Consider the following 26,733-nt stretch of genomic DNA (forward strand, 5'->3'; position numbering starts at 1 on the left):
AAGGGACAGATCCTTTCTACCCATTACATGGGGTACAAGTCTGATCTGTCCCCCAGTTAGGCTGGTGGAATTCTTGCTGGTAACAATACGTAGTGAAGTTAAAATATATGCTGCTTTGGAAGAGTTAATAATACACGATTAATAGCTGTTACAAGCACGTTGCAGACATCAGGAGTTTGTGTTATAAAATGTAGTAAGCACATTAACAGATGGTCTGGTAGATGCTTATACGCCACGGTTAGAGGCACGCGATTGACCTGTTGGACTCTGTAACAATCTCCACAACTGACTAGCCATGTATTCAAATACCTCTCAGTCATTCATTAACTCTTTGTAAACTATTTATGTGCACACCATTAATATACAGCGTGATCACGTTGCTACCGTCTGCAACAGGAGCCAGATAGAGCCCAAATTATTTGCAACAGTTTATTAATTCAATACATTAATGGTAGGCACGTTTTGACAGCCGTGGTGCCGGAGCGGGGAAGCCGACAGACGCTGGAAGCAAGCGGCAGCTGTTCCCCTGCACCTATCGCTCACTCGCGCCGCCACGCTCACCTTCGAGGTGACTTTTTTGACTAATTTGTCACATTCAGAAACACGAAAGGGGAGGCAAACATGAGAACGCGGAGGTTTGGTAGGGAAGCGAAATTGCTGTTGCTGTGCCGTGCCACGAAGGCTCGGCGCGATTGCAGAGTGCATTGACAGCCTTTTAAAACGCTGTCAAAAAGGCACAAACATCAGCATAATTTATCGGTGGCTATTTTAGGCAGGTGCACGGGAACTCTAAATATACGGCATTCACCACTTGCTGCAGTTGCTATGGATATATCATCTCAGGCCTGTAACTAGGGTTATAAATGCTGTTGTGTGCTTATTATTGTTGTTGTTATTAAAACATGAATTTTATAGTTATTCCTGCTCAGCTGCTGCCCCTAAATCGTCCATGTAACTGCATACTCTTTGTTTGAAGAAGGGACGTGTGGGGGAAAGAAGTAATAAGCAATACCCTTTCTTCCCTTGTGCTTTTTATTTGCCCCAGAAGGGACCGATTTTGAGCCACTGTTTGCAGTAGTATTAGGGCGAGGAGGATTAGAAGTTGCTCAGAGCCAAAAAAGTGTACTTCATTTGGGTCTATCTGATTAGTACTCCGGTGTTCGGGCATTGCACACATCAAATGTCCAATCTTTTTATTTTTTGTTCCTCCATTTGTCTGAAGAGGTTGGGCTCCTGCAGTTGCAGGGATTCTGCTAAGCCCTCTTGCTGTTATGGCGAGACGGTTACTTCTACCCAAAATCCTGCCCAACGCTGCAGATCTGGGAAGGAAAAGACGGCCGGTGGATGGAGAGGCTCTACAGACACCTCGACCACTGTAGAGGATTTAATGACAACCTGCCCACCCAGCGTCCAAGTGGGTGCCGTGCTCCTGTCCCCTTGCCAAGAGGAGACTGAGTGTTTTCCTGCAGTTGGGAGCCCATGGAGATCATTGGTACATGATGTAATTCATGTCAGAGCAAAAGGTGGCAAAAAGTGGCAAACGTGGTAAAAACGGGCAACCCACATTTTGCCTAACGTTGAAGGGCTTGCTCTGAGCCTACAAAACACAGTTTATATGTGGACATTTTGGGGGGAAGGAGTGATGGCCAAGATTTGAATGTGTCCTTCAGGTGTACAAATCACGCTCACCCAAGCTGTGTAAAACACGTATCACTCGCCCAGACGTAATTCCTACCCACACCTACCTACAACAAAAATGTTCAGCCTGAAATGGAGCCTGAACAAGGTGAGCTGGCAACTTAAGGAGCCCTAGGGAAGAGGGGGCAGCTCTGGTGGGTGCTCTCTCCTGCTGGGAGCATGGCGAAGGCCATCGAAGGAGCTGCAGGGACCTCCGAAGAAGCAGCATCTCAAGCAGACACGAGCACACGGGCAATGCTCCGCGATGGCTGACCTTTGTCCTGGAGAGCTGACACGGTTGGAGAAGGCAGGAGAATAAATTTCAACTACTCCCTTATGCTGGTAATACAAATTGTTCAGATGCTTAAAGGTTATGACAAGCTAGCGTCTGGTAAAGAGGTCAGTCTGCCCTGAAAGCGTTGCAGAAGCCAAAATAAAGTCTAGTCAAGCCTATGTGGAGTACGAGCACTGAGGCAGGGAAAATAGTGAGGCCTCTTTCTCCCCAGTGGTGGCCCCAGAAAGCAGCGGTAAGGCTGCTGTTAAAATTAAAATATGGCTGAGTATTAGGATATTTGCCTTGGGCAGATATATGTTTTGAGAGACCGGGGTCAGTGGCTGTTTTAACCGCGTTGTTTCATCCCTACTGCCACACTTCCTGAATTTTCCACTTAAGCGGCATTTTAAACAGGACGCAGGTATGCTGGTGGCATTCGGCATCACACTCCAGAGGGTAAAATGTGTGTGTGTGTGTATTCATGTGTTTCTTTCTGTCCATCTGTCTATCTCAAGGGCCATAAACCAGCAGTGAAAAAAGGGGAGGCATGAAGCCCAGTGCAAACAGAGAGGAAGAATGACTGTAGAACCAACGGGACAGTGAAGAAAGTAATTTTCTACCATCAGGGAAGATCAAGTCATGACAAAATGACTTCTTACACTAATGAAAATTATAGCTTAGACTTTATGTGCAAAAAGAAAGGAGGGGAAAACTTTTCACAAATCTCAACACACAATATACATTGAACAGCGCACACCTCATTTTTAAAATGATCTATTTATTATTAGTGGTCTCGTGTAGGAGGCATTGCCAAGGATTGGGACCGCAGCAAATTGCTGGGCAATAACAAAAGACCAGTGACTGCTACAGTTTATAGCTGAGCTGTTGGGCAAGAGGCAGCAGGCAGAAAAGGTGGAAACGAGGTCTAAGTTGGTGGGAGAATGAGCTGAGAAAATAAACAGGTTAGGAAAAAACAGAGGAATGGTTTTACCAAATCTCAGCAAAGATGGCAAATGGCCACAGCTTGGGAAGCCTTCTCTAACACATCCTTGATGGATTCAGATGGACCTGGGGAGACCATGATCTACAGGAATTTTCCGTTTTTGACCACCTCATTTAATCTACTGGCTGAACCATTTCCCTTTTGGGCTGGGTATTTTTATATTCAGTTGGTTTTGCTTTCTTGTGATGAAGTTCCAACAAAACATTTTTAGTTGCTTCTCGATCCAAAGAAAGGCTTAAGCCATTCAAGTTGCCTTGAGGATCTGAGTATTGTTCAGCCTAGAGCAGGATGCCAGATCTGGGTTCCTGATAAATAGAAGCGTATCACTGTTCATATCAACCTCCTTTGCGCAGGTCTGTAGAGAAAAGCAGAGCCATACAGCGTTGACAAGGAAATAGACTTCATCGTGAAGCACCTTTGCACATTACCATGAAAATTACCTTTAATTTGTCCAAATTATAACTCTCTAATTTTGCACATGGCGCATGTAGCACAGTTTGCTGGAGGTTTTCATAGTCAAAGATACGGCCGTGCTGTGGTTGTACACACTAAAAAATAATTTCCACTGAAAATAACAGGACCAGTCTTGGAGAAAGACGCCAACGTACAGGAACCGCATCTGATTAAAAGCGTGCACTGAAGCTGAGCATGTGTATGTGCATGGCTGGCACTGAAAGCTGCTGAACATGTGAAAGGGTGAGGAAAGCTGAACCCTGGGCACAGCTCTCCTCTTAACCTCTTAAAGCGTACAGAGCTAGCGGTGTCTCAGCATTCACAGGAAAATGGCTTCTTCCCATATACCTCCGCAGCATAAGAGGTAAAGATGTCCTGGCAGAGTCCAGCCAAATAATTCCAAACTACGAATTTTACATTGGCAGCTCAGGAGGACGGGGAGCGCTGCGAATGCCTCCACTTCATCGCTGCGCTGTTGTTATAATTTTTTTTTCCCTTTTAAAAGAATCTGACAGGTTCCAGAAACAATATTACAACACCTGCAGGACTCTGTTTATAGGAGACTGTAAGCTCCCTAGGGGCACAGCGCATCTTTTTGTTCTCTGCTTGCATGGCATCCAGTACAACGTGCTTGTCCATGACTCGCCCTATTTGTCAAAGTAATGAAAGAAAGGCTATTTTATAATAATAAAAGTTCTTTATGACAGCTGAATGATAAACGATAGACACCCAGTTCCCACTTCAGCTCTGGCTTTACCCAACAATACGTTAATTTGTAAATAACACATTACGATTTACGCTGCGTCCATGCCACAGCACGCACAGAAAGGACGCTTGCTCTGCTCAGGACCCACACTAGGTTGAGGCACAGCTGTACAGAGCAATGGTAAAAATTTACTGGACAGGAAGACCTTTCTGGCCCCGTTTAACTGAAGCCTTGAAAATGCGTGCACGGTTGCTAAAGCCTCTGGTACACGCACACACACACACACACACACACACACGGCAGTCTAGGACAGTTTCAAATGTAAATGCCTTACTCTCCTGCACCGAACCTTGAGCGAGTTGTGTCAGCACCCAAAGGGGCCTGCGCCCCTGTTTTGACTTATTATTGAATTGCTGACACAGCCCTGGATACGTGGGCACGTGTGGCAGTTCTGCCCCTGTGGTGCTCGGGGGTGGATTTCCCCCTGACTCCAGTGACGCAGAATAAAGCCTTTTTGTTTTTCCTAAGGGGTACGAGAGCTAATGTGTAACTAAGACAACAATACAGGACCGTTCCGATGAGGCAAATGGTATAAAAATGGACGGAGAAAAACACGTACAAGGCTGCGGAAACCTGCGTAGTAATGTAACTGATGGCTACTATAGTACAAGATGTGCAAGAAGAGTTTAGGTTTAAACGTAAAAACTGAATTTTGACTTTTGCATTAACAATGTGACATTTGCATATTTCTTAATGTAGCTCTTAAAAAACCCAGAAACTAGAATACAGCTAATGCTCACAGATGTCTGCTTTCTTATAGTTCAGCATCATTTTGATATCTCCCCATGCCAAAGTATTGCAACAAATGTGTGATTACTCAGGACATCCATATGCTGTGCAGCATGGCTACTACGAGCTTCGGCGAAACAGTGGGAACGCGGCCCACGTTTTCTGATCCCGAAAAGCCGAAACCTTTTCTGCTTCAACTCATCCTGCCTCTCCCCATTCGGGGCCTGGGCGTACAGTGTCATTGCAGGAGGCGAGCGAGCGGTGCAGGAACACGCGGAGCGGGCAGTATTGGTGTATTCGCTGGAGACCGCGACTAGGGAAGGGGCCACGCGTCCCGCCGTCGCTCGTTGCCTCAGGTGAGCCAAGCCTCGGCATTCCCTCCCCTCGCTCCTGCCTGAGCTGCACCCCTGAGAGCGGCGCGCCCCAGGCTCTGCTCCCCGGCGCTCGACCCAGGCGTGCAACAGCAACTAAACGCAGTAAATAAATAAACAGACCACGTGAAAATCAAAGCTACGAGTTTCTCATTCCTCCCAGCTCGCTCCCTTCCTTTCTATATGTATTTTTTTCATTGCTGAGGAACACGGCGGTGCTCACGCTAGCAGGGGGCCGCCCGCCGCAGGCCGCTCGGTGCAGCCCATCCTCCGGGCTTCCCCTCCCCGTTCCCCCGGTAGCCCAGGAGGCGGGAGGGGCGGCGGGCCCGGCCCCCGGCAGCGCGGGGTGGGGGTGGGGGGTGCAGCTGCCCCGCTCCGCTCCGCTCCGCTCCGCCCCGCTCCGGCTTTTGCCTCGCGCCCGCTCGCGCCCCGCCGCCGCCGCCGCCGCCTCCGCGCGCGCCGCCGCCGCCGCCGCCGCCGCCTGGGCGAGGGGAACCCGCGGGGGGGGGTGGGGGGGGGGCGGAGGGGGGAGTGTGCGGGGTGTGAGCGCGCGCCTCCCCGCGAGAGAGGGCGCGTGCGCGCGGGAGAGGGAGGGCGCGCGGGCGCGAGCCCCGTCCCCGCGCGGCCGCAGAGAGGAGAAGCGGCGGCGGCGCGACGCCGAGGCTCTTGTTTACAGCGTTCACTCGCCGTCGTGCAAAGGGAGCCAGCGCGGAGGAGGAGGAGGAGGAGGAGGAGGATAAGGGGGGCAGACGCGGCGGCAGAGCGCTGCAAACCGTGCTGCAAGCCAGCGGCGAATTAATTGGGAGGAGCAGCAGACCCTTCCCCCCCCCCACCCGCCCCGCCGCTTCCCTCCCCGGAGGAATTACAGACCCTTCGCAACAAGCTCCTGGGCTTTGACCTTCAGCAAACCGGATCGCCTTCCTCGTCCCCCCGCCGCCACCCCGGCTTACACTCACACGCACACACACGCACACCTCTTCCCGGCTCCCCCTCCCCCCTCCTTGGGCTGGGCAGCGCGAGGGGAAGGTTTGCAGCGCGCGCACACCCAGAGGAGGAGGAGGAAAGGAGGAGGAAAAAAAAAAAAAAAAAAAAAAGGATTTACAAATTCGCTGGGTGGTTTTTGTTGTTGTTGTTGTTGTTGTCGTCCTCCCCCCCTCCCCCCCGCCCCCGGCGCGATGGCAAGGCGGCTCGGAGGGATGCGAGGAGGAGAGCTGCGGGGGGAGGAGGCGGGGTGCTGAGCTGCTCCGCTCGCCCTGCTGCTGCTGCTGCTGCTTTGTGTGTGTGTCCTGGATTTTTCTTTTTTTTTTTCTTTTTTCCCTTTTTTTTTTTTTTTGAGAAGGAGCCTGTGGCAGCGGCGCCGAGGAGAGGAAGAGGAGGAGTAGGGGGGAAGCCTTTTTAATTCATTTTCCTTCCAAATTCCGCATTTCGAGTCTCTGCAGCCAGCCGGACTTGTGGTGGTGTTGTGGGTGGTGGTTGTCCGTGGGGTGGGTTTTTTTGTTGTTTGTTTGTTTGGAATTTTTTTTTTTTTGTTCCCCCCCCCCCTCGCTGAGCGGGGAGAGGAGCCGGGGGGGATCCCGCCAGGGCAGCCCCGTCCCCGCGCGGAGACAGGGAGAAGCTGTTGTTGTTTTGTAATAAGATTGTCTGGGTCGCACTCCCCCTCCCTTTCCCCCCCCGCAGCCCTCCCGGTTTTTGTGTCTCTGTGTGTGTGTGTGTGCGCGCCCTGCCTCTGTGTGCGGTGTTTGAAAATGGAGGTTGAAGATGCAGACTGCCAGCCCCGATGTGCCTCATGTTCGCGGCTCCTGTGCACGATGTACCACTGCAGCCAGCGCTGAGGGGAGGCGGCGGCGCCCCCCGCCCCGGAGCCCGCCCCGCCGCCCCGCAGACAGCGTCGCCCCGGGGCTTTCATGCCTTGTTGTTGTTGCTGTTAATACATCTTGAATATCTGTTGTATTTTTGGTGTGGTTGCTCCGGAAGATCAACACCCAGGGACCTCAAAAACCCTCCGGTTTGCCAGTCCGAAGGGTCTTGTTGTTTTTTTTTTTTTTTTTTTAAATTTCTTGAGGCAACGTGGATTTATTTATCCAGCTCCGCTTCTCGTCCGCCTTTTGCCTCCTTCGTTATTTTTAGAGGACGGAGAGAGAAAAGAAAGCGAACAATTTTGGACTTTTTTTTTTTTTTCCGGAAAGGGGGATTTTGTCCAATTAAAAAAAGAGGAATGAAGTCTGGCGCTGGAGGAGGGTCCCTCGCCGTCGTCTGGGGGTTTCTGCTCGTCTTCGCCGCACTTTGTCTGTGGCCAACAAATGGAGAAAGTGAGTACGGTGCGTGTCGGCGGGGGGGGTGGGGGTCGGCGAGGGGCCCCCGTGGCGTGTGAGGGGCTGGGAGGGCGTCGGCTGTCTGTGGGTGTTTGGGGGTGTGTGTGAGGGTGTGGGGAATGGGGCTCCCGGGGGGTGAGGGGGCTCCCGGTATGATTGTGGGGGTGTATGTGTGTGGGGGGCTCCCGGGGTGTGTGTGTGTGTGAGGGGGGCTCCCGGGGCGGTGGGGGGTGTGTGTGTGTGTGTATGTGTGAGGGGACTCCCGGGGCGGTGGTGGGGTGTGTGTGTGTGTGTATGTGTGAGGGGCTCCCGGGGCGGTGGTGGGGTGTGTGTGTGTGTGTATGTGTGAGGGGACTCCCGGGGCGGTGGTGGGGTGTGTGTGTGTGTGTGTGTGAGGGGGACTCCCGGCGTGGTGGTGGGGTGTGTGTGTATGTGTGAGGGGACTCCCGGGGTGGTGTGTGTGTGTGTGTGTGTGTGTATGTGTGAGGGGACTCCCGGGGTGGTGGTGGAGGGGGTGTGTGTGTGTGTATGTGTGAGGGGGGCTCCCACGGCGCGTGTGAGGGGGGGCTCCCGGGGTGTGTATGTGTGCGAGGGGGGCTCCCGCGGGGGGTGTGCGTGTGTATGTGTGCGTGATGGGGGCTCCCGGCGGGCTGCGGGGTGTGTGTGCGTGCGCGCGCGGGGGGCTCCCGGCGCGCGCCCTTTCCCGCCGTGGTGAGCGGGTTTCGCCCCTGCCCGCGGGGATCTGCGTGTTTTTCTCCTGTTACGCGTCTGCTCCTGGAGCACGTTTAACAACCCGGGGCTGCACGTCTCCCTCCCATCCCTTCCTTCCCCGGGGGCGGCTGGCTGGCTTTACACCCGGGCTCGGCAGAGCCGCGGCCCCCAGCCCGGAGGAGGGGACCGTGATGTCCATCCGTCCCCGTCTTTGTGTTTCCCCCACCTGAGCCGCCTGTTCCTCCTGACCCCCCTCCAGAGCCCGGTGCGGTGTTCAGACCTCTGCAGCCGGGGCTGCGAGCTGCGTAGTAAACACTTGCAGGCTGGGAAAGAGCTACGCTTGCTTTCCCCACATGGAAAGGGCTTGATCTTTTGTCAATATTTAGAGGCTGTGTGCAATAACCTGCCGTAGCGAGTGAAGAATTCCTGGAAATAAGCGCCTTGCCTTTTATTGCCGCTTTACTGCCGAGGAAGGGTTTCACCCTCGCTGCTCGGGGTGGAGAATTACGGTGGCATCCCGCAATCTAAAGGTCACAGTCTACTGGTTTTTGTTGTTGTGTGGTGTTTTTTCTTCCCCCCCCCCCCAATTAATTTCCAGGGTACTACTTTACCTTTGTCCATAAATAGAAACGTTTGATGGCAGAACGGGCTATATTCTTAAAAGTGATTTTTGGTTTTTTTTTTTAAGCAGCTGTGTTGCATCTCGCGTTAGGGTTCGTGCAGTTGACTTAGCAGCGTGCGAGCTGCTTCCTCCGGGTGTGCGAGTGCTGCACCGATGAAAACGCGGCTCGCTGTGCGTGACGGCGCTGGGAGCAGCCGGCTCCCCAGCGCACGGAGCTCTCCGCATCCCTCCTGCCGCTTACCGCCTGCGGGTCGCGGTGTCTGTCTGTCTTGCTTGGGAGTTGCAAAAGCCCCGACTCTGTTTTAGTGCGTTTCAAACCTGTGATTATATTGCAGTGCCCGCCCCCTTCGGGCGCAGGGGGAAGGAAAGGGGGCAGGGATGGCTGGCGCTGCGATTGATTAGCCCGCAATCATCGCCGTATTAATCCCGGTGCTGATCGGTTTTCCCGTGGTATGTCGGGCTCACGCTGGATTGAGGATGTCTTCCGTGAAATTAGCCTTCCCTTGTTTTCTGGAGTATTTCTGTACACAGAGAGATGGTAGATGTGCCTCGGAGCCCAACCATTTTAAAAACTGCTCCCTCTCCTTCAGCGTCAGCAGAAACAGGGATGGTTCTTTACTGCATCTTGGTGCTTTAATTTCTTCCGCTGTGTGTTTTTTAGCGTACTCCTTGAGCTGTTGTTGTGTGCCTCTCGTTTTCAACAAGATATGCGTTGTTGGAATGGAGAGATCAATTTTCTCCATTTTAAATGTAAAGGGAAAGAATTCAGGAGCTGGAAAGGCTATTCTAAAAGTGGTAGTTTCAGGTTGAAAAGAAAGGGAAGCTCTTTGGATGCACTGACAATGAGGCTAGCTACAAAAAGTGAGCAAGAAGCACGCAGAGATGGAGTCTGTAATGCACGTTGAGCAATGTTGTGTTTCATTAGCCAGGGAGTGCCAATTAACTCCTTGCAAATTAAGGCCCAACTTAGGCTTTTGCGTTGCAGTGGCAGGGCCAGCTAGGGCTGGAGAGCCGCAGTCTTGCTTCCACGAGTTGAACTTTTTGGCTAGAGCTCTTTTCAAGAGGGAAGATTAATCTCTTAAATTTAAAAACAAAACCTCAGTGCCCTTCTTCAGGGAAGGGCGTACAAAGGATCGAGTAGCGTGGGGAAACAGAGCAGGAGGAGGAGGAGATCTGGTGAATCCTTAAACTGCTAGGATACACGCTTATATATTTTTTTTTTTTTCTTGCCTTATGTGGTACAGAACACCTTCAAATAAAAATGCTTGCCCAGCTGTGGCAATAAAACAGCGCAGGAAGAGTATGTTAGGATTTTAGGTTCCAGTCCTCTGAAGTGTTTGCAGTTGCCACTTAGCTAAAATGACCCAGTTAAAAACCTCCCAAATTAAATGTCTTCCTCTGAAGAAGATCTAGGCTTTTAAATATGGGAAGATATGCTGAAAAACTTGTCTTAGCTGAACACTGCCTCTAATCGATCGTCTTTGTAGTTTACAGTTTAATAGCCTTTGTTTTCACGAGTTACTGCTGAAAGAATTTTGCTGTTAGGGGGAAAAATGATCTTCAGAGCAGATGTTTTGCATCTCTTCATATTCTTCTCTCTCCCCACAATAGTGGAAGGAAGATTAATCTTAATTTTTATTTGTTTTTCATATATACTGTGTCATAGCTAAAAGGCACTTCCATTTTCGGTCAAACAAGCAAGGCATTCCTAAATAGGAATACAAAGGAGTTACAACTGGAGGGGAGAGACCCATCCCTTTAATACTAAATTATATAAAATCTGTTTGTGGTTGTATGACAGAAACCTCTTCAAAATGCAGGTAGCTTCAGTGGAAAGCTGCTGATTCAAAACCAGATATTAAAAATGCTGAGAATTTCCTGAGACTTTGTTAGGACAGCACAAAAATAAAAACAAAAAGACCCTTCATTAAGATGAAGTATGTGCCGGTGTATCAGTTGATGGGTAAAGCTACCACCCTTGGGGACTTCCATCCTAGGGGTGGGATTAAGACAAAGTGTAAACATGGTGTTTTCTTCCTTCCCTACCTTGAGCATGAGGGGTTTTGATTTTCACCCTTGTGTATGTTTACAGAGGGAATGTCCAGAAGGGAATGGGTTAAACACGTAGAATAAAAAGAATGATAATATTTCAGACTGATAAATATCTAAATGGATCTGTTCATGTTAGCTCTGAGCTTTTGTTTGTCTATCCAGGCTATATTTCATGTTTCTGATGTTAATAAGCAGTAGCTCATGCTGTAGGTTAATCCCTCTCCCAGGTTGCTTAGTAAAAACCCACATGACCTCCTGAGTGCGAGCGTTACACACACCTAGCTTTCACATCAGCGTTTTCATTGTACGCCTAGTGGTTAGTGAATGTTGTTAAACGGGAGTTGGATAATTCCTTCCCTAATTGAGGTTGTGAATAAAAAAGCCAGAGCGTGTAAGGAATTGGTGTCAGCCGGGCTCACCAGAAAGAGGAGAGGAGGGAAGTGTTCAGGGGGTGATGGTGATTGGAGTCCGTGGGAAGGAGTGGTGAGCCAGGCAGTGCTTTGACTTTTTTGATTGTGTTGGATTGTAGTTTCAAAGCATTTCCATACCAGAACTGGAGCAAAGGCTTACATGACTCAGAAACTGAAAGGGTTAGGAAATGGTAGCGACTTAGCTAATATCAGGCAAAATGTGTGGAGAACGTGAGAAAGCAGAGGAATGGGTGTGGAAAGATGTGTGTTAGAAGTTTCAGTGCTGAACCAACATTTGAGAGAGAGAAATACTGTTCTTTGTGTGACATGAAGGAACTATAACTTGGTTCTGAAGTAGTTGTGAGAAGTGAGGAAAGGAAGGGTCCGCAGAGAGCGAGAAGACATCAGTTAGTTTAACTTCAGTACAACGCAAGGCATGTTTTATTGGGTTTAATATGGAAATTGCTCAGATTTGATAAACTGTTCTGGTAATTTTTATGTCATATTTTCCCTGACCAGTTGTTCCTTCAAACTAATTCTAGAGTGTAGTTCAAGCACAGCTCCAGTGGCACTGAAATAGTTTTCATCTTTAAATATACAGGCAAAATCTAGTGTTGAGGAGTTTCCATGTGATGATTTTTGAATCTGTCTTCATTGGTAAATAATTAATTTCTATCAGTATATGTTACCTTGGGAAAAGTTGCTTCAAATCCTGTTTAATTTTCTTCTAAACTGGCATTTGCTAAGAAAATTTTGGAGGAGAATATCTTAAGTGAGGAGAATTATTTTTTCAAGCATCTAACGTTTAGAATTAAAATATATTTCAGGACTGAAACTTTTAGCTTTAAAGGACAATTTCAGTTCATGTTTAGCTGAAGCTTTTTTCCTCTTCCCCAATCATATTTTTTTTTGTCTTTTTACTCTGAGGTAGATTTTACCAGTGATCACTGGAACTGTTAACTCAGTGGGAGCAGGAGAGGCAGTTTTGTTAAATGATTAATTATACTGTGTGTATATTCCATCTGTAAGACTTGTGAGCTACCGCAAACTTCATTGTAGAGGAGTTTGTTTATGGTCCTGAACTTAGAGAGAGGAAATAATATATGCAGGAAACCTGTTTTTCTCACACTGGATGTTAACTTTATGATCCCACACAGCAAACAACCTATCTAGCTCATCATCTGTAATGGCCCTGAAGTTCATAACTTGAAAAATGGACTAAATTAAATGATTAAAAAAAATGGAGTGTTTTTCTGTATGATCTGTAGTTAACTTAATAAACTTCATGAGCGTTATTTACTGTCTTGAAAAGGTGATGACTGAGAAGCAATGGCAACTTTCTGAAAAAGTTCTTTCAACTTCGGTTTATGGAATTAAATACATTTTTATTTGGATTTTAGTGTAGAACTTTCATGTTTGGAAATGCTTTGTGATGTTATCACAAGTAGCAGCTGTTTTTTTATACATGTGAGTGTGCACATAGGAATGGGTAGATGGCTGTTTATTGAAAACTATCATGTATGCTAAATTTTAAAAAAGCTGCAGTTTGAGTAATTGTCTCGAGAGTCTTGTAATTAAAGTTGTTGCGGATCTGTAGTTTCAGTTTATTTCATATCTTTCTGCCAAAGTTGAGATTTTAAGGTTTCTGGGCTCAGGTGGTAATGGAAAATGCTGCTTTTAAGAGTTCTGTGTTCAGAAAGACTTCAGGAATGCAATGATGTGTTTGAAAGGTAGAAATACTGTTTTAGTATTTTGATATATTTGACATGTATAATTTTTCTATCACTGTAAATTGTATAGACAGCTTCTTTGTGTAGGTTAGTTGGATTAGTTTTTATGATTTATGAAAGCCACTTTAAAAAGAATAGTTTTGAAACTTTTTTTAGTTTACAAAAGCAGAACTCAGCAAACAGTCGTTGATGAAGACACATTTGCGGTTGTTAGCCAGCCTGTCTTGTGTGTGGTTTTTTTGGGTTGGGTTTTTTCCCTCTTAGCCAAGTCATGACAGGTACAATCTGGACTGATTTCTGTAGTACTATATTTGTCTTTTTTTGTGTCCAGAACTGTCTGAGACAAACTTTGAGGACTGGCAAATGATTAGCAACATACAGTGTTCATTCATACATTTCTGTGCTCTGCAAACAGAGCTGTACCAAGTCCTCAAACTCAAAAATAGGCTCTTGTTCCTTCAGGCAGGACTTGTTTTGCTAAATAAGTTTGATAATAGTTTGGCTTATTCATTAATTAAGGAGATGCATGCTGGCAAAACTGGTGTTAGCACGGTGGCGTATTGTGAGGGTTTAACTTGCATTTATCACTGGAAGTTTTTCCTTTTAACCTTGGCAAATGCTAAATGTGAGCAGTTCCCTTAGGGTATCTTTCAAGACACCAATTAACTTCTTCAACGTTGATATGCTGAAGAAGTTGCTGTTGTGGCACAAGATTATTTAAAATTTGCTGAAAAGGAGAATTGTTGTTTGTTTATTTACAGATTGATTTGCATATGACTTGTAAGCTTTAATGCCATATAATTTTATTTATTAATTTTGGAATATCCAGATGTGTATGTTTCCTATTACTCTGTTCCTTGCTTGGTACACTTGATGGTATGAGCAGCAACAAGCACCTATACGTTTCAGTGACTCCCCAGGTAGTTCTTCAAGGAGACTGTTGTCTTTGACCTACCCAGTGAGAAGGGACCTCGCACCCCAATAAATTCTTAAGATTATTCCTCTAGAGGAACAAATCCACTTAGTAAATATTCTGGTAGAACAGCAAATGTATGCTTTTGTAGCAACACAAAGTCATTTTAATAATAACTTGGAGCCGTAATTCACATTCAGATTGTCACTGAAGAGAAGGGCTAACCAGGTTGTACTTTTAAGAACCCTATGCTATGTTGTTGACTTTAAAACTACGTTATACAAATAAGAAACCTTTTAAGGAGTAAAATAGGTGAACTGCACATGTATGTGCTCCACTGTAATAGTTTATAAAATAGGTGTATGTCCTGCTTTTGTGAATACTTTGTGAAGGTGTGTGTTCTGGGCAAGTCCGGTGACCTAATGAGTTCGTTTGCCATGTGTTGCCATCGAGGCACGTATTATTGGAATAGCTCTGTGACCAGTCAGGGCGAATGTTATCTGTAAACCTCTTATTGGTGCCATTACGTGCTGTAAAGATAGCTCTGTTTACTTGGAAGTGTGAGCATCAACTCTGATCAAAACACTTTCTCTTAACAGATGGGCTTTTTTTGGGAGTTCTTTGCTGAACACACCCTTCTTGTGGAGGGGAGCAGTGTCGGAACGTGACAACGACAGGGAAATGCAGAGCATGTTGGACTTCTTAATGATAGAGGGAAACTTTACATGTGTGGGGTTTTTTCCTGCTCTCACCTGGGATATGGGGCCATTTTTACTGATTGTTTCCAGAAGCTTTATAGTTTTTTCCTTCAATATGAACAGTTCACAAATTAGTACGCTACGTATTTGAGTCAGCTACTTACACACTACTGTTCAAATAGCAGAGGGTTTGATTGGAGGCAGGAAAGAAGAATTTTTTGAAGTTCAGAATGCATGAAACGAATACATGCTGAAGTAGTCAAAGATCCCTTGTACTTTATCAGAGAGTAGACTGCTTGAATGAAAGGTACTGTACCTGCTGTTAAGTTTATAAACTTGGTTTATACAGATTACTTTTTAAATTATTCATGATGCTACATTACAAGTATATCTGACAGGTTTAAAATAAATGGCTTGATGGTAAGAGGGAGCACGCATAAATTAGAGCTGGGATAATGTGCTCTTTGAAGTATCTCTTCCATTTGTTACTACTGGAATACAGTAGGTAGCTGCAGCTGAATGTGTGATTCTCAAGTACGGAGTACATCATTATCTTCAAACTGTGTTATAGTGGCAGGTCTTACATAAGACGGACAAGATGAAGTGGCAGAGAGGACTAAGGTGCTCACTTTGTGTTTGGGGATACACACATTTCTACTGAAACATGGAGAGTATTTAGGGGAGGAAACTTCTGTAAGCGCAGCAGTTGAAAGGGTCCATTGCTGAGGTTAGGATAGCATCACATTGTTTTATTTACTCTTTTTTGTTAGCATTGCTCTGTGTTTTTAAGAGGTGTTTTAGCAAGGTGGTAGGAAATTTCCCCTTATCCTTAGCGGGGCACTGTATCTAGTTTGCTTATGTGGATCATGGTGCTCAGCTTGAAGTCTTGCTGATCTGTACATGCAGGAAAACTTTGCGAGGGCTGAACTGTTGTGTTTGGAAAAGGTCATTGGTGGGGAAAGAGAATCCCAGATCTCTTGGATGCAAATCCAGCTTCCCCAAACATAAATTGATACAGTGCTGGTTTTCCTGATTTTTGTAGACAGGCAGCTCGTTACATATGAGAAGCAAACTCCCAAAGTAGTTTATGGTGTAGAAAAACCCCTAAAACGATGCATGATAGAGCAGCCCTCAAAACCAGAAGTTTTTCTGAATGCAAAAGGTCTTACAGAGATGGATAGTTCTTGAGTCTTAATCAAAGGGGTACAGCATTTTGGAGCAAGGTCTTGTGACAGCTGCTCCTGGAAACAGTCTATAACCAAACTTTAAAAAGAGAATTGGCTTGGACTTTGGAAGGGCTTTATCCCTGGATCTCTGGGGTGGCTTCCTCCTTGTTCGCATTGGCTTCAGTTTAGCGTCATCTCCACATTTTGTCCTTCTACAAATAGTACATTTTGCTTCCTTGCCGTTCTTGCCACCTCCCCTTGGGTCCTTCTGTGAGAGGAATATATGCCTTGAAAGGCTTAAAAAGCATGCTGCAGGCACCTCACGGGAGGAGTGAAGGCACTGGCACTGCACTGCAGGAACAAACACTTTTTTATTTGCACTGCTCAGCTGATCTTAGAGTAACATTTGGCTGTAGTGTTAGAGTTGAAAACGCAATGGAAATACCTTGTTTGTCCTGTCCCCTGTGCTCTCTGCCAGTGCAGAGATTACTTTTATTGTGGTGGTTTTGTTGCTTTCTCCTAGGGGTTTTGATGTGTAGTTAAATTGTTACATGAAATTTGGCTAGAGAAGGCAATGGTATCCTACTGGGGATTTGGTTTGTTCTCCAAAATACCAATGGAGTTAAATAGTGTGGGTTGTTTGTGTTTAGCTTTCAGGTGGCTCTACCTTTCTTTTAGCTTGAACTAGTGTTAAGAGAGATGCTTAACGTGATACTGTCACAAACTGTGTTACCAGTTCAAAGACCCACTGGGATGGAAGGGGGAGCCCACTGGAATTGCGATGGTGCCTGGCTGCCGCGACAGGATTTTTAGCTGCTGCTTCTTTCCGGTTGTTCTGTATCCCCAGCAGGTGGAAGCAGCTTGTGGTTCTGTATTGATTGCAGTTAACATATTCAGCCACGATAAACTGATAGAAGTTGTTTTTTGAGGTGGATGTACATTTTATTGGTCCCTTGCAAATGCTGTGTCTCTCAGGAAGTATGGAGGGAATGAATGTCCAGCTGTGTTTAGAGATACATAGAAGTTGTTGTCATTGCGTGTGCTTTGCTCCTCTTCCTTGGACCTGAGAGGTACCACGACTGGGGGAAGGGAAGTTGCAAACCAATAGGACTTATGACCACTTGTGTGTAGTGGAGGATGCCACAAGTCAAAGGGTCTGTTACTCCTGTTGCCGATGCACCTTGGATATGGAGATTTTGTTTTAATAAGTTATGTTGTTATTCCCTTGCATCTCTTCCAGTGGCTACACCCGTGATGGAGGTTGAGTCTGTGCGGTTGTTACTTGTACGAAAGAGCAAAAATGGTGTTCAAGAAAAGCATGTTTGTTTTTTCCAGACGTGAGACTTGGCTTAGTTTGAGACTGCGACTTGAGCCTGCCTGGGTCCTGTCTGGGAGTGACCGAAGGTTTTGGTTGGCTGTTTGTCTCCTTTTTTGTGTGTGTGTGCGAATAAAATATTCGGGTTTTTTTTTGTCATATTGAGTAGGTTGACTACGTGGACAAATATTTTCATTGATACTGTCTCATCAAGAGGAATGTAATACGTATTTAATACTTATACTACGTTATGAGAGTCCCTTTTCAAATTCGAGCTTGTATATGCTTCAATGGGTTGTGGTTCTAAAATGTGGCCAGCGTTACCAGTGAATGAACAAAGGTCCTTTCAAGTTGGTTCAGTTGTTATCCTACAGAAATAAGGCACAGACAGAGAAATGCATTTGAGTGTGTGTGTATGTGGCAGTGGTTCATGACTTCAGCAGAAACACATGTGAAATGGACATCTGTTTTTACGTGGTTTATGTGTTGTGTATCTCTTTTGGTAGTTCATTGTTTAAATAAGCATGTTGCATTAGCTGTAAGGCTTTAGTGCCAAATGCCCACTGATGAGACATGTTAGGGTTTTGTTGTTCCCAAGCCATACTGAGAAACTACAGCTTCACAATTCAGTACATTTGAGGAAGATTACGAAAAGAATTTGGAGTGGATCGCAATCAGCACTTCAAAAGCAATAGCTTTGGAGTAACTCCGCTATAACACAGCACAGCCCATGGAAAAACACTGTCATCTTAACAGATGCAGTGTTATTTTGGAGATTCCACTGTATAAATACATGGACTGTGGTTAAATTGTGATGGCAACAGATGCGATCTCAGTTCTTGATTCTTTAATATTTAAAAATACTCCACAAAGTAAAAGAAAAAAAACAACATCAAGGCTGAAAATACACCTTCTGTAAATTGTTGGGGCTGTACCTTTTGGGCCTTGTTTCATTTCAGATACGTCACTGCAGATTAAACTTGGGCAAAGTAAAAACTCATCTCCGAGGGAGTCTCTGCAAGTGCTGCTACTCACAGCTTATTGTACAATTTGCATATGAATGGAATTATTCAGCTACACTTAAGAAGTGTCAGTGAGATTGAAGTCAGAGTTGGTTAACCTGGCAAAAAGATATTTCCAGTATTTTTCATGAAAGAAGGTGATAGTATGAAGACAAGAATTACACATGCCGTTGGCTAAGCTAGCGTTGTCTGAGGATTTTCTTGGTGTTTTTGTAGTTGATACCAGTGACTTTATTTTTAAATTTGTCCACAATACATTGTAGTGTTTGAGAGCGAGAGAGTTGGAATGTGGGAATCAGATGTTGTATCGTGATGCCGCACAGTTGTGTTCACATTTGTTTTTCTTTCCAGATTTGGTTTTGTTTAAACACTGATTTGACAAGTATAAATTGAGAGCAAGAGTCTTTTTTTATGAACAGCAAATAAAGCATAGCAAGATGTTTTTATCAGTGCATTCACCTCTATCCATCCAATAGTTGGGTAGAAAAGCCTGAAGTTAAATACTTTAACTGGATTTTAGAAAGGGACCGGATAATTTTTGTGAGCAACAACATTGGTAGTCATGCATGCTAAAATTGGGAGTGATTGCATCTCGTGCTTCAGAAGCTGACAGTATGCAAGGGTTGGGAAGAAAGTGTATTCCTCCTCCGGGTGTTTGTATTTCCCTCCCCATCTGTAAAAAAAAGAGAAATGCTATCCTTGAGGGGTGGTTAAAGGACTTGTTTTTTAGAACAGTGACCTGACTGCAGATGCTCGTGTGACTTTCTTATCCAGGTGAAGGCACTTTCAGGGAGAAGCTGTGTGTTGCGCGGTGTTTGAAGACTCTACTCCTAGCAGAAGTATGAGGGTGGGGGTGTTGGAATCATCTGGCTGATAAGGGGAGAGTATATTACACTAAAAACAAACCCCAGATCTTTGTAGGCGACACCAGGTGTTACGATTACCTGGTGTCACATGCAGTTAGAATGAAACAAAAACACAAGTGGAGGAGATTTGAGCGTGGTTTGGCCTCCCATCGAGGACGGGCTGTGCTGCTCTCTGTTCGTTCCGTAGGACTTCTCATCCTTCAGGAGCGACTCCGCTCACAGAAGCGTAGAGCTATTTACTGTTTCTTGCTTGTTGCATGTGTGGCCACAGGCCTTGTTTACTGTGGTATCAAAATACTGTTCTGACCTCAGGATGCCTGTCACTGCTCACGGTGTCTCATGCCTCAAGTTCGTCTTTAACACCCTCGCAGCTTCCCCCAGGCCGGGCGAGATGAGAAGGTGTGAATCCAGTTCAATAGGGAGAGGTGGGTGGGGGAGAAGCGAAGAGCAGAGGGGCAGAGGATACAATTGTCCACTGTTTTTTACGGGGGTGGGGGGTGGGGGGTGGAGGAATGCGCCATTTCAGATGTCTGCATACCCTGGTTGGGTGTGTCCCTCTCTGTTCTCCCTCTCCATCAATACGGAACCTTTCGATAGTGTCACATGCTCGCTGCTTGGTTGAAGAAGAGCATGAGTGCAAGGCTGGCTTTGCTGGTGTCGAGCCTGGTGCCCAGGAAGGGGCGAACGTAGTGGGCCCGTGGGATGCTGTGTGCAGTCATAACTGCCGAGATGCTCAGAGGGTGGAGGGGTTCATTTTCCTCTCAGCTGATTTAACCTAGTGAGTTACACTGGCTTGTGGAAGGGGCGATGAGAGCCTGAGGGGATGGGATGTGTGGTTGAGAACAGGGCAAGGGAGAAGCAAAACAAATGGTTGCTTTAGCACAGTGCTCCCCTGAGCAGTACTCTGCTTTTCATGTCTGTGCTGTGAAAGGTGGGTTTCGGTGACTGAGCCGTTCATCACACAGGACTCTGGGACTGGAAGGGGAAATACTTCCTCCGGGTCAGGGAGCATATTCAGTACGTGGATGACAGTGTCTGTGCATCGGCTCTTAGGTGCAGCATCGCAGCCCACCCCTTGCCAGCAAGGGGCAGCTGCCGGCAAAGACAGGGGCTTCGTACTGAGATGTCTGTGAGTCCGCGCGTGAGGATGTGTTACCATCCAGCCATCTTCTCAAAGGAGCCAAATTATTTCTGTTGAAATATGGGGAGATTTTTTCTTTAGTGAAGACAGGCTTCAGTGAAAGCTGTAGGCTTGAGTGCTTGATGAATGTACTAGTTTTATAGAATTAAAAACAATTCTGATGCTTCCAGCGGGCACTACAACTCTGTGTAGCTTCATAACCTTGTGGTGGGAATGTCCTGAATTTTGGTCCAATTTGTCATTCAAAGTTTATTTCTTCCTTAGCGTGAAGGCCTCAGAGCACTCCTAGCATATTATATTTTTTTTTCTTTTACTGAGATTGAGTGTAAGTGGTATTTGTAGTGACTTAAGACAGCATGCAGGAAGAGCTTGCTTTAAATACAGTTTTAATCTCATTTTGTATATTTTTAGCTGGATTTTTTTATTGGCTGACAGCTGTTAGAACGCCTTGATTCGCAAATATAACCTTTTTGGAAAATACAGGCTTTTTTGCCAATAAATAACATTTGCCGTTTCTACACATTCTTGTAAATAATTAGATGCCTTGGTTATATTTACTCAGATCCTTAATTTTCACATTTTTATGTGGAAAAAATGGCAAATTATGTATTTTCCGGTTGATTACTTATCTTTTTTTTTTTAATTTGGACGGAAAATGGAATTTTAATTGAAATGCAGAAGATCTGAATTTTGAGACTTTAATGAAAACTTCAAGTGTGATGGACAGGCATGAGTTAAAAAAACATTAGCAGAAAAAATAGTTTGTCATTGGTTCTCAAAATTTTAGAGCTGATGGGTCTTGCCCACTGACTGTTTCACAGGTGTCTGTGCAGGAGTCATTCATAATTTAGAATTAATTGCTTGTTGAACTGAACCGTTAAACTGAACCGTTAAACTGAGATGAGGCACTTGCAGAAGTAGCTACTGAATGTAAAACCTATTTTAGCATTTCAGCAAAGGGTGGCTCGGAGAGCACTGAACAGCAAAATCACCAGTCCAAACTTTTTTTGGTGTAAATTATATGCTTACTATTTTTATTTTATTTAAATTACAGTAGGCATTTGCCCTAATATATGCTGCTACAATTTCATGTTAGATTTGTAATTAAGTTTATTTTTAGAAGAATGCATTTAAGTGGTTTATATAAAATGATTTTCTATTTTTGTAAATGAAATAATTGGTTTTTATTGACTTTTAATTTCATGCAAATGGGGTTTTTTTGCTTGGAGGTTATGTAAGCAGAAAGAAATCTAATGATTTGAGAGTAGTCTCATAACATAAAGAATAGAAGATTCATTGTCACTAGCTAGGGGCACTGGTAGGCAGAATTAACTCTTACTTAGGCATTTTCAAACTGAGTGATGGATGTTATAGATTGCGGTACAATGGATTTATGTAATAAATTTTATTTATTGATTGTTCTTCCTGGTTAAGCTAAGAAAGCCACATTGTAACTGTGTTTGGAATCTGACAGGGAGATAAGAAAGATGGTCATAATGTGGTCATTTCTCAAGATGCCTGAATATGTTGCAATCCATGGCAAATCTGATGGACAAGTGAGCGTTAATTGTGTGCAAGCCAGACTTGCTATTTTTAATTTGGCCTCGCTATCATTTCTCTTCACAGATGAATTTGAAGGCTAAGGGGAGTTGAGTGATGAGTCATTATTGAGTTAGTAAAATCACAATTGATCTCCATTTCCTGTTGATTCCAAAATTACTGAAGTGTGAAAGCCGAGAGTGACTGATGACTTCTTGGAGGGGAGTTTGAGGGTGGAATGTGGAAGTGACTCTATCTAAAGTAATTCAATGCTGCCCTGGGTGTTAGTGCAAAAATGTCTATAGAGAGAACAGGTGTGTGTCTGAGATGGGAGGCTTTGAAGAAAGTGTGGTGGTCTGGCTAGCTGAGTTTACCTAGAAGTAATGATAATCTGGGCACTAAAGTATGCTCTTCAGCAAGGTGGGAGCGAAGAGGTTTCTTTAGTGGCTACTGAGAGAAGCTGAAGATGAAACTTTTCATTAGTCTCCTCAGTTCTGGAGATATCTTCTGATTGACCTGTGTTTCACTTAGCTCTGAAGATTTTATCTTGAAATCCCTTTGCTCCCAGGTACTGTTCACTGAGAAAGTCGCCTGCTGCTCTTCTGCAGTGTGGTGGCAGAATGGATGTCAGGCTGCACAGTGACGGAGAAAGGGACGTAGGGGCAGCAGTGGTGGAAGATGGAGAAAATATTGTGTATCTCGGTGGTTGTTGGCAATTTATCTTTTGAGGAATCCTTGCTCTCATCCTGCAGCTTTGTTCTTCTCTTGTGATGAAATGGGATTAATGCACTTTTGACAATAATTAGAAACATTGTGGTAACATGTGCAGGTGAGATTTAGATTTTTTTCCCCTCCTAAAACTTACTGTTAGCAAAACTTTTTTTTGTTAGGATCTATTAAGTTACGTTACTAGACTCTGCCCACATTGCATATTTGAGAGTAAATTCTGCTGAGAGGTGATTTGTTGGGAGAAATGAAAAGGAGGATATATACTGTTCCAAGTTACATTTGGAAGCAAGCTGTAAAGAAGCCTTGAAGTGTCACTTCAGGAAGAGAAAACTTAGTTTAGTTCCCTGGAGGAATAAGAGGAGGTGTTAAGGTAAGGCTGTCCCTTCTCCTCTGTCTATTGCATCCCTTGCAAAATCCTGATTTGTAAAGAATTTTTCTGAAGTGGTGTTTTGGAAGGCAAAATAGCAATTTCTGCTCTGTCTTTTGACTGTTCAGATGGTCTCTGAACTGTTGAAACTTGTCATGGATGTACATGGATGATATGCTGTGTTAAAACAGAAATGAAGGACTAGGAGAAGGAGAAATCATTTTTTCCTTGGAAAGTGTGTGCAAGCTTTTCCCCATGTTGCCGTATTTAGGATTTGTAGAAAACTGAGAAGGGGGAAGAAGAGATGGTTAATCTTGCTGTCTGAGAACAGCTTGGTTTTCAAACTCATAAACAAAACAGGAAAAAAAAAATCTTCCGGGCTTCTTGACAGGCTAGGTGTGTGGTTTTCACATTCAGAAAAGCGGATTCAGTTGGTCTGGCTTTTGCAAGGGAACAACTGGAGAAATAAATTGCTCTGAGAGGGTATGAAGAGCTTTCCTCTAGAAAAAGTTAAGCAAACATGGAGCACTGAGGTGCATGGTTGAAATTTGGTGAAGCGTGGAAAGGACACTAGTTTTCAGAGAAGTATGATGTTTCTTCAGGGTGTTGTGAATTCAGAAGTAAGAGCTGCCAAACTTAAAAGACACATCTCAGTCTTACTGAGGGTTATAGGAGCTGCAAGAGAGCTTTGTCTGGAGTGATCATGGCAGTTCTCAAAGCTGTTGCTTGCAGAAAATCTTCAAATATTTAAAGCCACACCTTGATACCTTATACCGTGTCTTGTAGGATCTGTTTTGGTATGTCCCAGTACAAAAGCACTTCGTTAAACCAATTAAAAGCATAATATTTTTATAATAGTTGTGTTCTGGAAAAATCAATATGACCAGTTTCCCTTTGAAATGACAAGAAGCCTGTTGTGCTGACAAAGGAGAATGCATTAGGAAGTGGTGCTTTGTATCCTCTCAAGAGTAATGTGCTCTTGTTTTTTCTTAATCAGCAGGATGTTCTCGTGTATGTCAGATGTCTTAGTTGTTTTTGTGATCTGTATCGGAGAAGAGCAAGGGGAAAAAAAAGGAGAAACAGAATAGGTTTAAATGCTTTATAGCAGCAGAAAGCCTGCAGCCCTGTATTTCTGTTTTAGTAAAACTGGTAATCGCCACATTAGTGTTGGACACTGTGTTTATGTTTGTGTTTAAAACAATAAATAAAAGAACAACTTGCCCTTCAGAAGAACATAATGCATAGCCTGCTGAAATACTCTGGAGTATAAGGGATGTAATTAACCCTTTTCCCTTTAGCTTGGTTATGTTTAGAAGGTAACACATGATGTCTAAAACATCTGAAATTGCTTATTTACCAGTTCAATGAAGTAAGGATTTTTCAGGTTGATTGTCTGAAAATCAAACCTCTTATTCCTCTCTCCATTGTCTTCCCTTGCATTGGAAGGAGGGGACCCTCCTTCCTTGTTTCCTGATCTGCAGTTTCCAAATTTGTAATAGGTGTAGTACTGATTGATTCTTTTTAAACTTAAAAGCAGCCCTTGAGGAGAGAAGCTTATTTCCTGTCATTCTTGCTCAAGGCTGTAGAGAATAGTCCTTGGAAGCTTAGGCACTTGTTCAGGCCTTTCAGAGGAATTTTTAAAACATGCTTTGCTTTTGATGCAATGAAGGAAGGGCAACGACTGACAGCACAGCCAGGGTTTGGCTTATTGCATGAACAAAACCACTTGCTATGATCCTGAAGTATTTTGCTGTAGTGAGCAGGTGCTCAGGCAGCACAAATCGGTTCTGAACTGTTCTCTGAAGATAGTTCTAGTACCATTCGTTTGAAAAGGGCTGAAAGGAGACAGAACTGAAATACTTTGAGCTTGTTTTTTCCCAATCTTGATTCTCCTTGAAGAATGTGAATTAGTGTGAGAAAGCGTCTGTAGCTCCCACTGGGTCAAATAGAGGTTGAGATAAAAATACGTATCTCTGTGTGTATTGTAATATTGATTGTCGTGTGGTAAATAATTCCTTGGCAGCAGGATTGCCAAGTCTGATGTTTTACACTTCATTTGTAAGTTTTGGTGCAGTTGTGCTGCTGGGTGTGTGCTCAGATCCATCTTTGATGGATATTTTCTTCATTACTTCTTTTTGACCAGCCTTTCCTTTCAGAAAAAATGTCATCCTTTGGAACTGTTACTATGACTGGAGCTCACTTGATCTGTTAGTTCACTAGCTGCTCTCATCTTGTTATGACACTTCAATAATTTAATGGTCTCCACAAAGACCCGTTTCTGTCTCTCGCTCACCTCCCCCATCATGGGTGTACATATTCACACCAAAACAAAGATTACTTCTGAGTCTCTTTTTCTTTTAAATGATTAGTTTTTAGCTGTTCCATTATGAACCTCTTCAGATAGTCTATTCCATGCATTGCATTTTAAGGAGGGACACTGACCTGTGTGCTACTTCAGATTACCTCTTTTTCTTTTTTTTTTTCCTTTTCCTGCACATGTTGTCTGAGTTGGGATTCTTGGATTAATTTGTCAAGGAATATCAAAATATGACTTGGGTTGGAAATGAGATTGTTCAGATTTTGACAGCGTAACTGAAGTGACATCACTTCAGCACTTAGACCTGTTCTGATACATCTGTGCTGTCTTCTGTTTTCCTTTTTGGTTTAACTCAAATTTGGGTATCTGAGTTGGGATTAAAGCATGACTCTTCAGTGTTGTTTACAGAATACTGTTTTCCTGTGTCCCTGTAGTAAATGTAGCTTGGAAATATGTCTGTTACAGCTTTGCCTCAACTGAGGTTGCTAATAGGTGTGGGCTTTTGCAAAGACACTGGGCAAAATTGGAGCGGCTGGGACACTGGCACGTGTGACTTTATCAGCCCCAGTGCAGGAGCGCACAAAAGCATTTTACATTGTGGCAGCTGTTGGCTGTGTCAAGGTGAACCGGTGTCTTGGGCAAGTAGAGAGGGAAAAATAGAGTGAGGAGGGAGGACAGGTAGATCTCTTCTGGCGGTCTGAGTATGGGATGGGAAGGTGATGATGGGGGCAGGTCTGCTCTTGTTGTCCACAGCGGTCACCAGAGATGACCCTGGCTGTGGTGCCGCCCAACACAGTCATTCCTGTCACTGGGGGACTCCTTTTTTTTTGGGTGGTCGCCTTTTCCAAAGTGGACTAGAAAGTTTTCCATTAAACACTTTCACAGATCTGGGGATTGTTGCTGAGTTCAGGACGTTCTCTTTGTGTCCTAAACTGCTGGGTAGCTGTGGAGGAAATCGGGAGACTAAGTCCTGGTTTCTGATTCTGAAGTTGAATGGAGCTGGCATGTGGTAAAGCAAAGCACAGTCTGCTCAGTTCCATGTTAAGAAAACATATCTAACTGGCCTTGCACAAATACCATGGTTTTCTTTCACAACAGCAACGAGAAGCCGGTAGAGCTGTCAGACAAGTGAGGTGAGGCCAAGGACCGCCCATCGGCTGTGCTCCCTGGATGATTTTGCCTTCAAGCTAGCAGTTGGAAAGGACTTTTTTTGGTGTCTTCCTATTCAGATCTTTTTTACCTATGTCTTTTTTTCTGTTCTGTTAATTTGTGTTTTCCTTTCTCAGATCAGACTTAGTTTAAAGCTTTGCAGTGTAGCTCTGTTTAAAAGCGTGTGTGGCACTGTTACCCAATGTAGTTATGCTACCAAACACCCACCCCGTAGGTGCAGTTTATGGTAGCAGTAGTTGTTTGGCTGGTGTGACTTGATGATGTTTGGGCAGACATATAGTAACTGTACACAGAACAACTCTTTTTTTTTTTTTAATGGTTGTAGTGGCACATCCTTTGCAGTGGAGATCAGATTCTTCCTTTAACTTACAGGATTGGCA

General features: G+C 44.8%; 1 protein-coding gene across 2 annotated transcripts in view; it reads left to right on the forward strand.

Moving 5' to 3' along the window:
* The first annotated feature begins 5,993 nt into the window (after positions 1-5,993).
* IGF1R (insulin like growth factor 1 receptor) overlaps positions 5,994-26,733 on the forward strand; it is a 199,523-nt gene continuing 178,783 nt past the window's right edge. The window contains exon 1 of one of the 2 annotated variants that reach the window (XM_064456157.1): positions 5,994-7,582. In XM_064456157.1, coding sequence (XP_064312227.1) covers positions 7,051-7,582 — 532 coding nt within the window. In that variant the 5' untranslated portion in view covers positions 5,994-7,050. The remainder of the gene's footprint in view (positions 7,583-26,733) is intronic. The other variant, XM_064456156.1, reaches the window with a different exon arrangement.

The sequence above is a fragment of the Phalacrocorax carbo genome, chromosome 7 (assembly GCF_963921805.1).
Source record: "Phalacrocorax carbo chromosome 7, bPhaCar2.1, whole genome shotgun sequence".
Taxonomy (NCBI): Eukaryota; Metazoa; Chordata; class Aves; order Suliformes; family Phalacrocoracidae; genus Phalacrocorax; species Phalacrocorax carbo.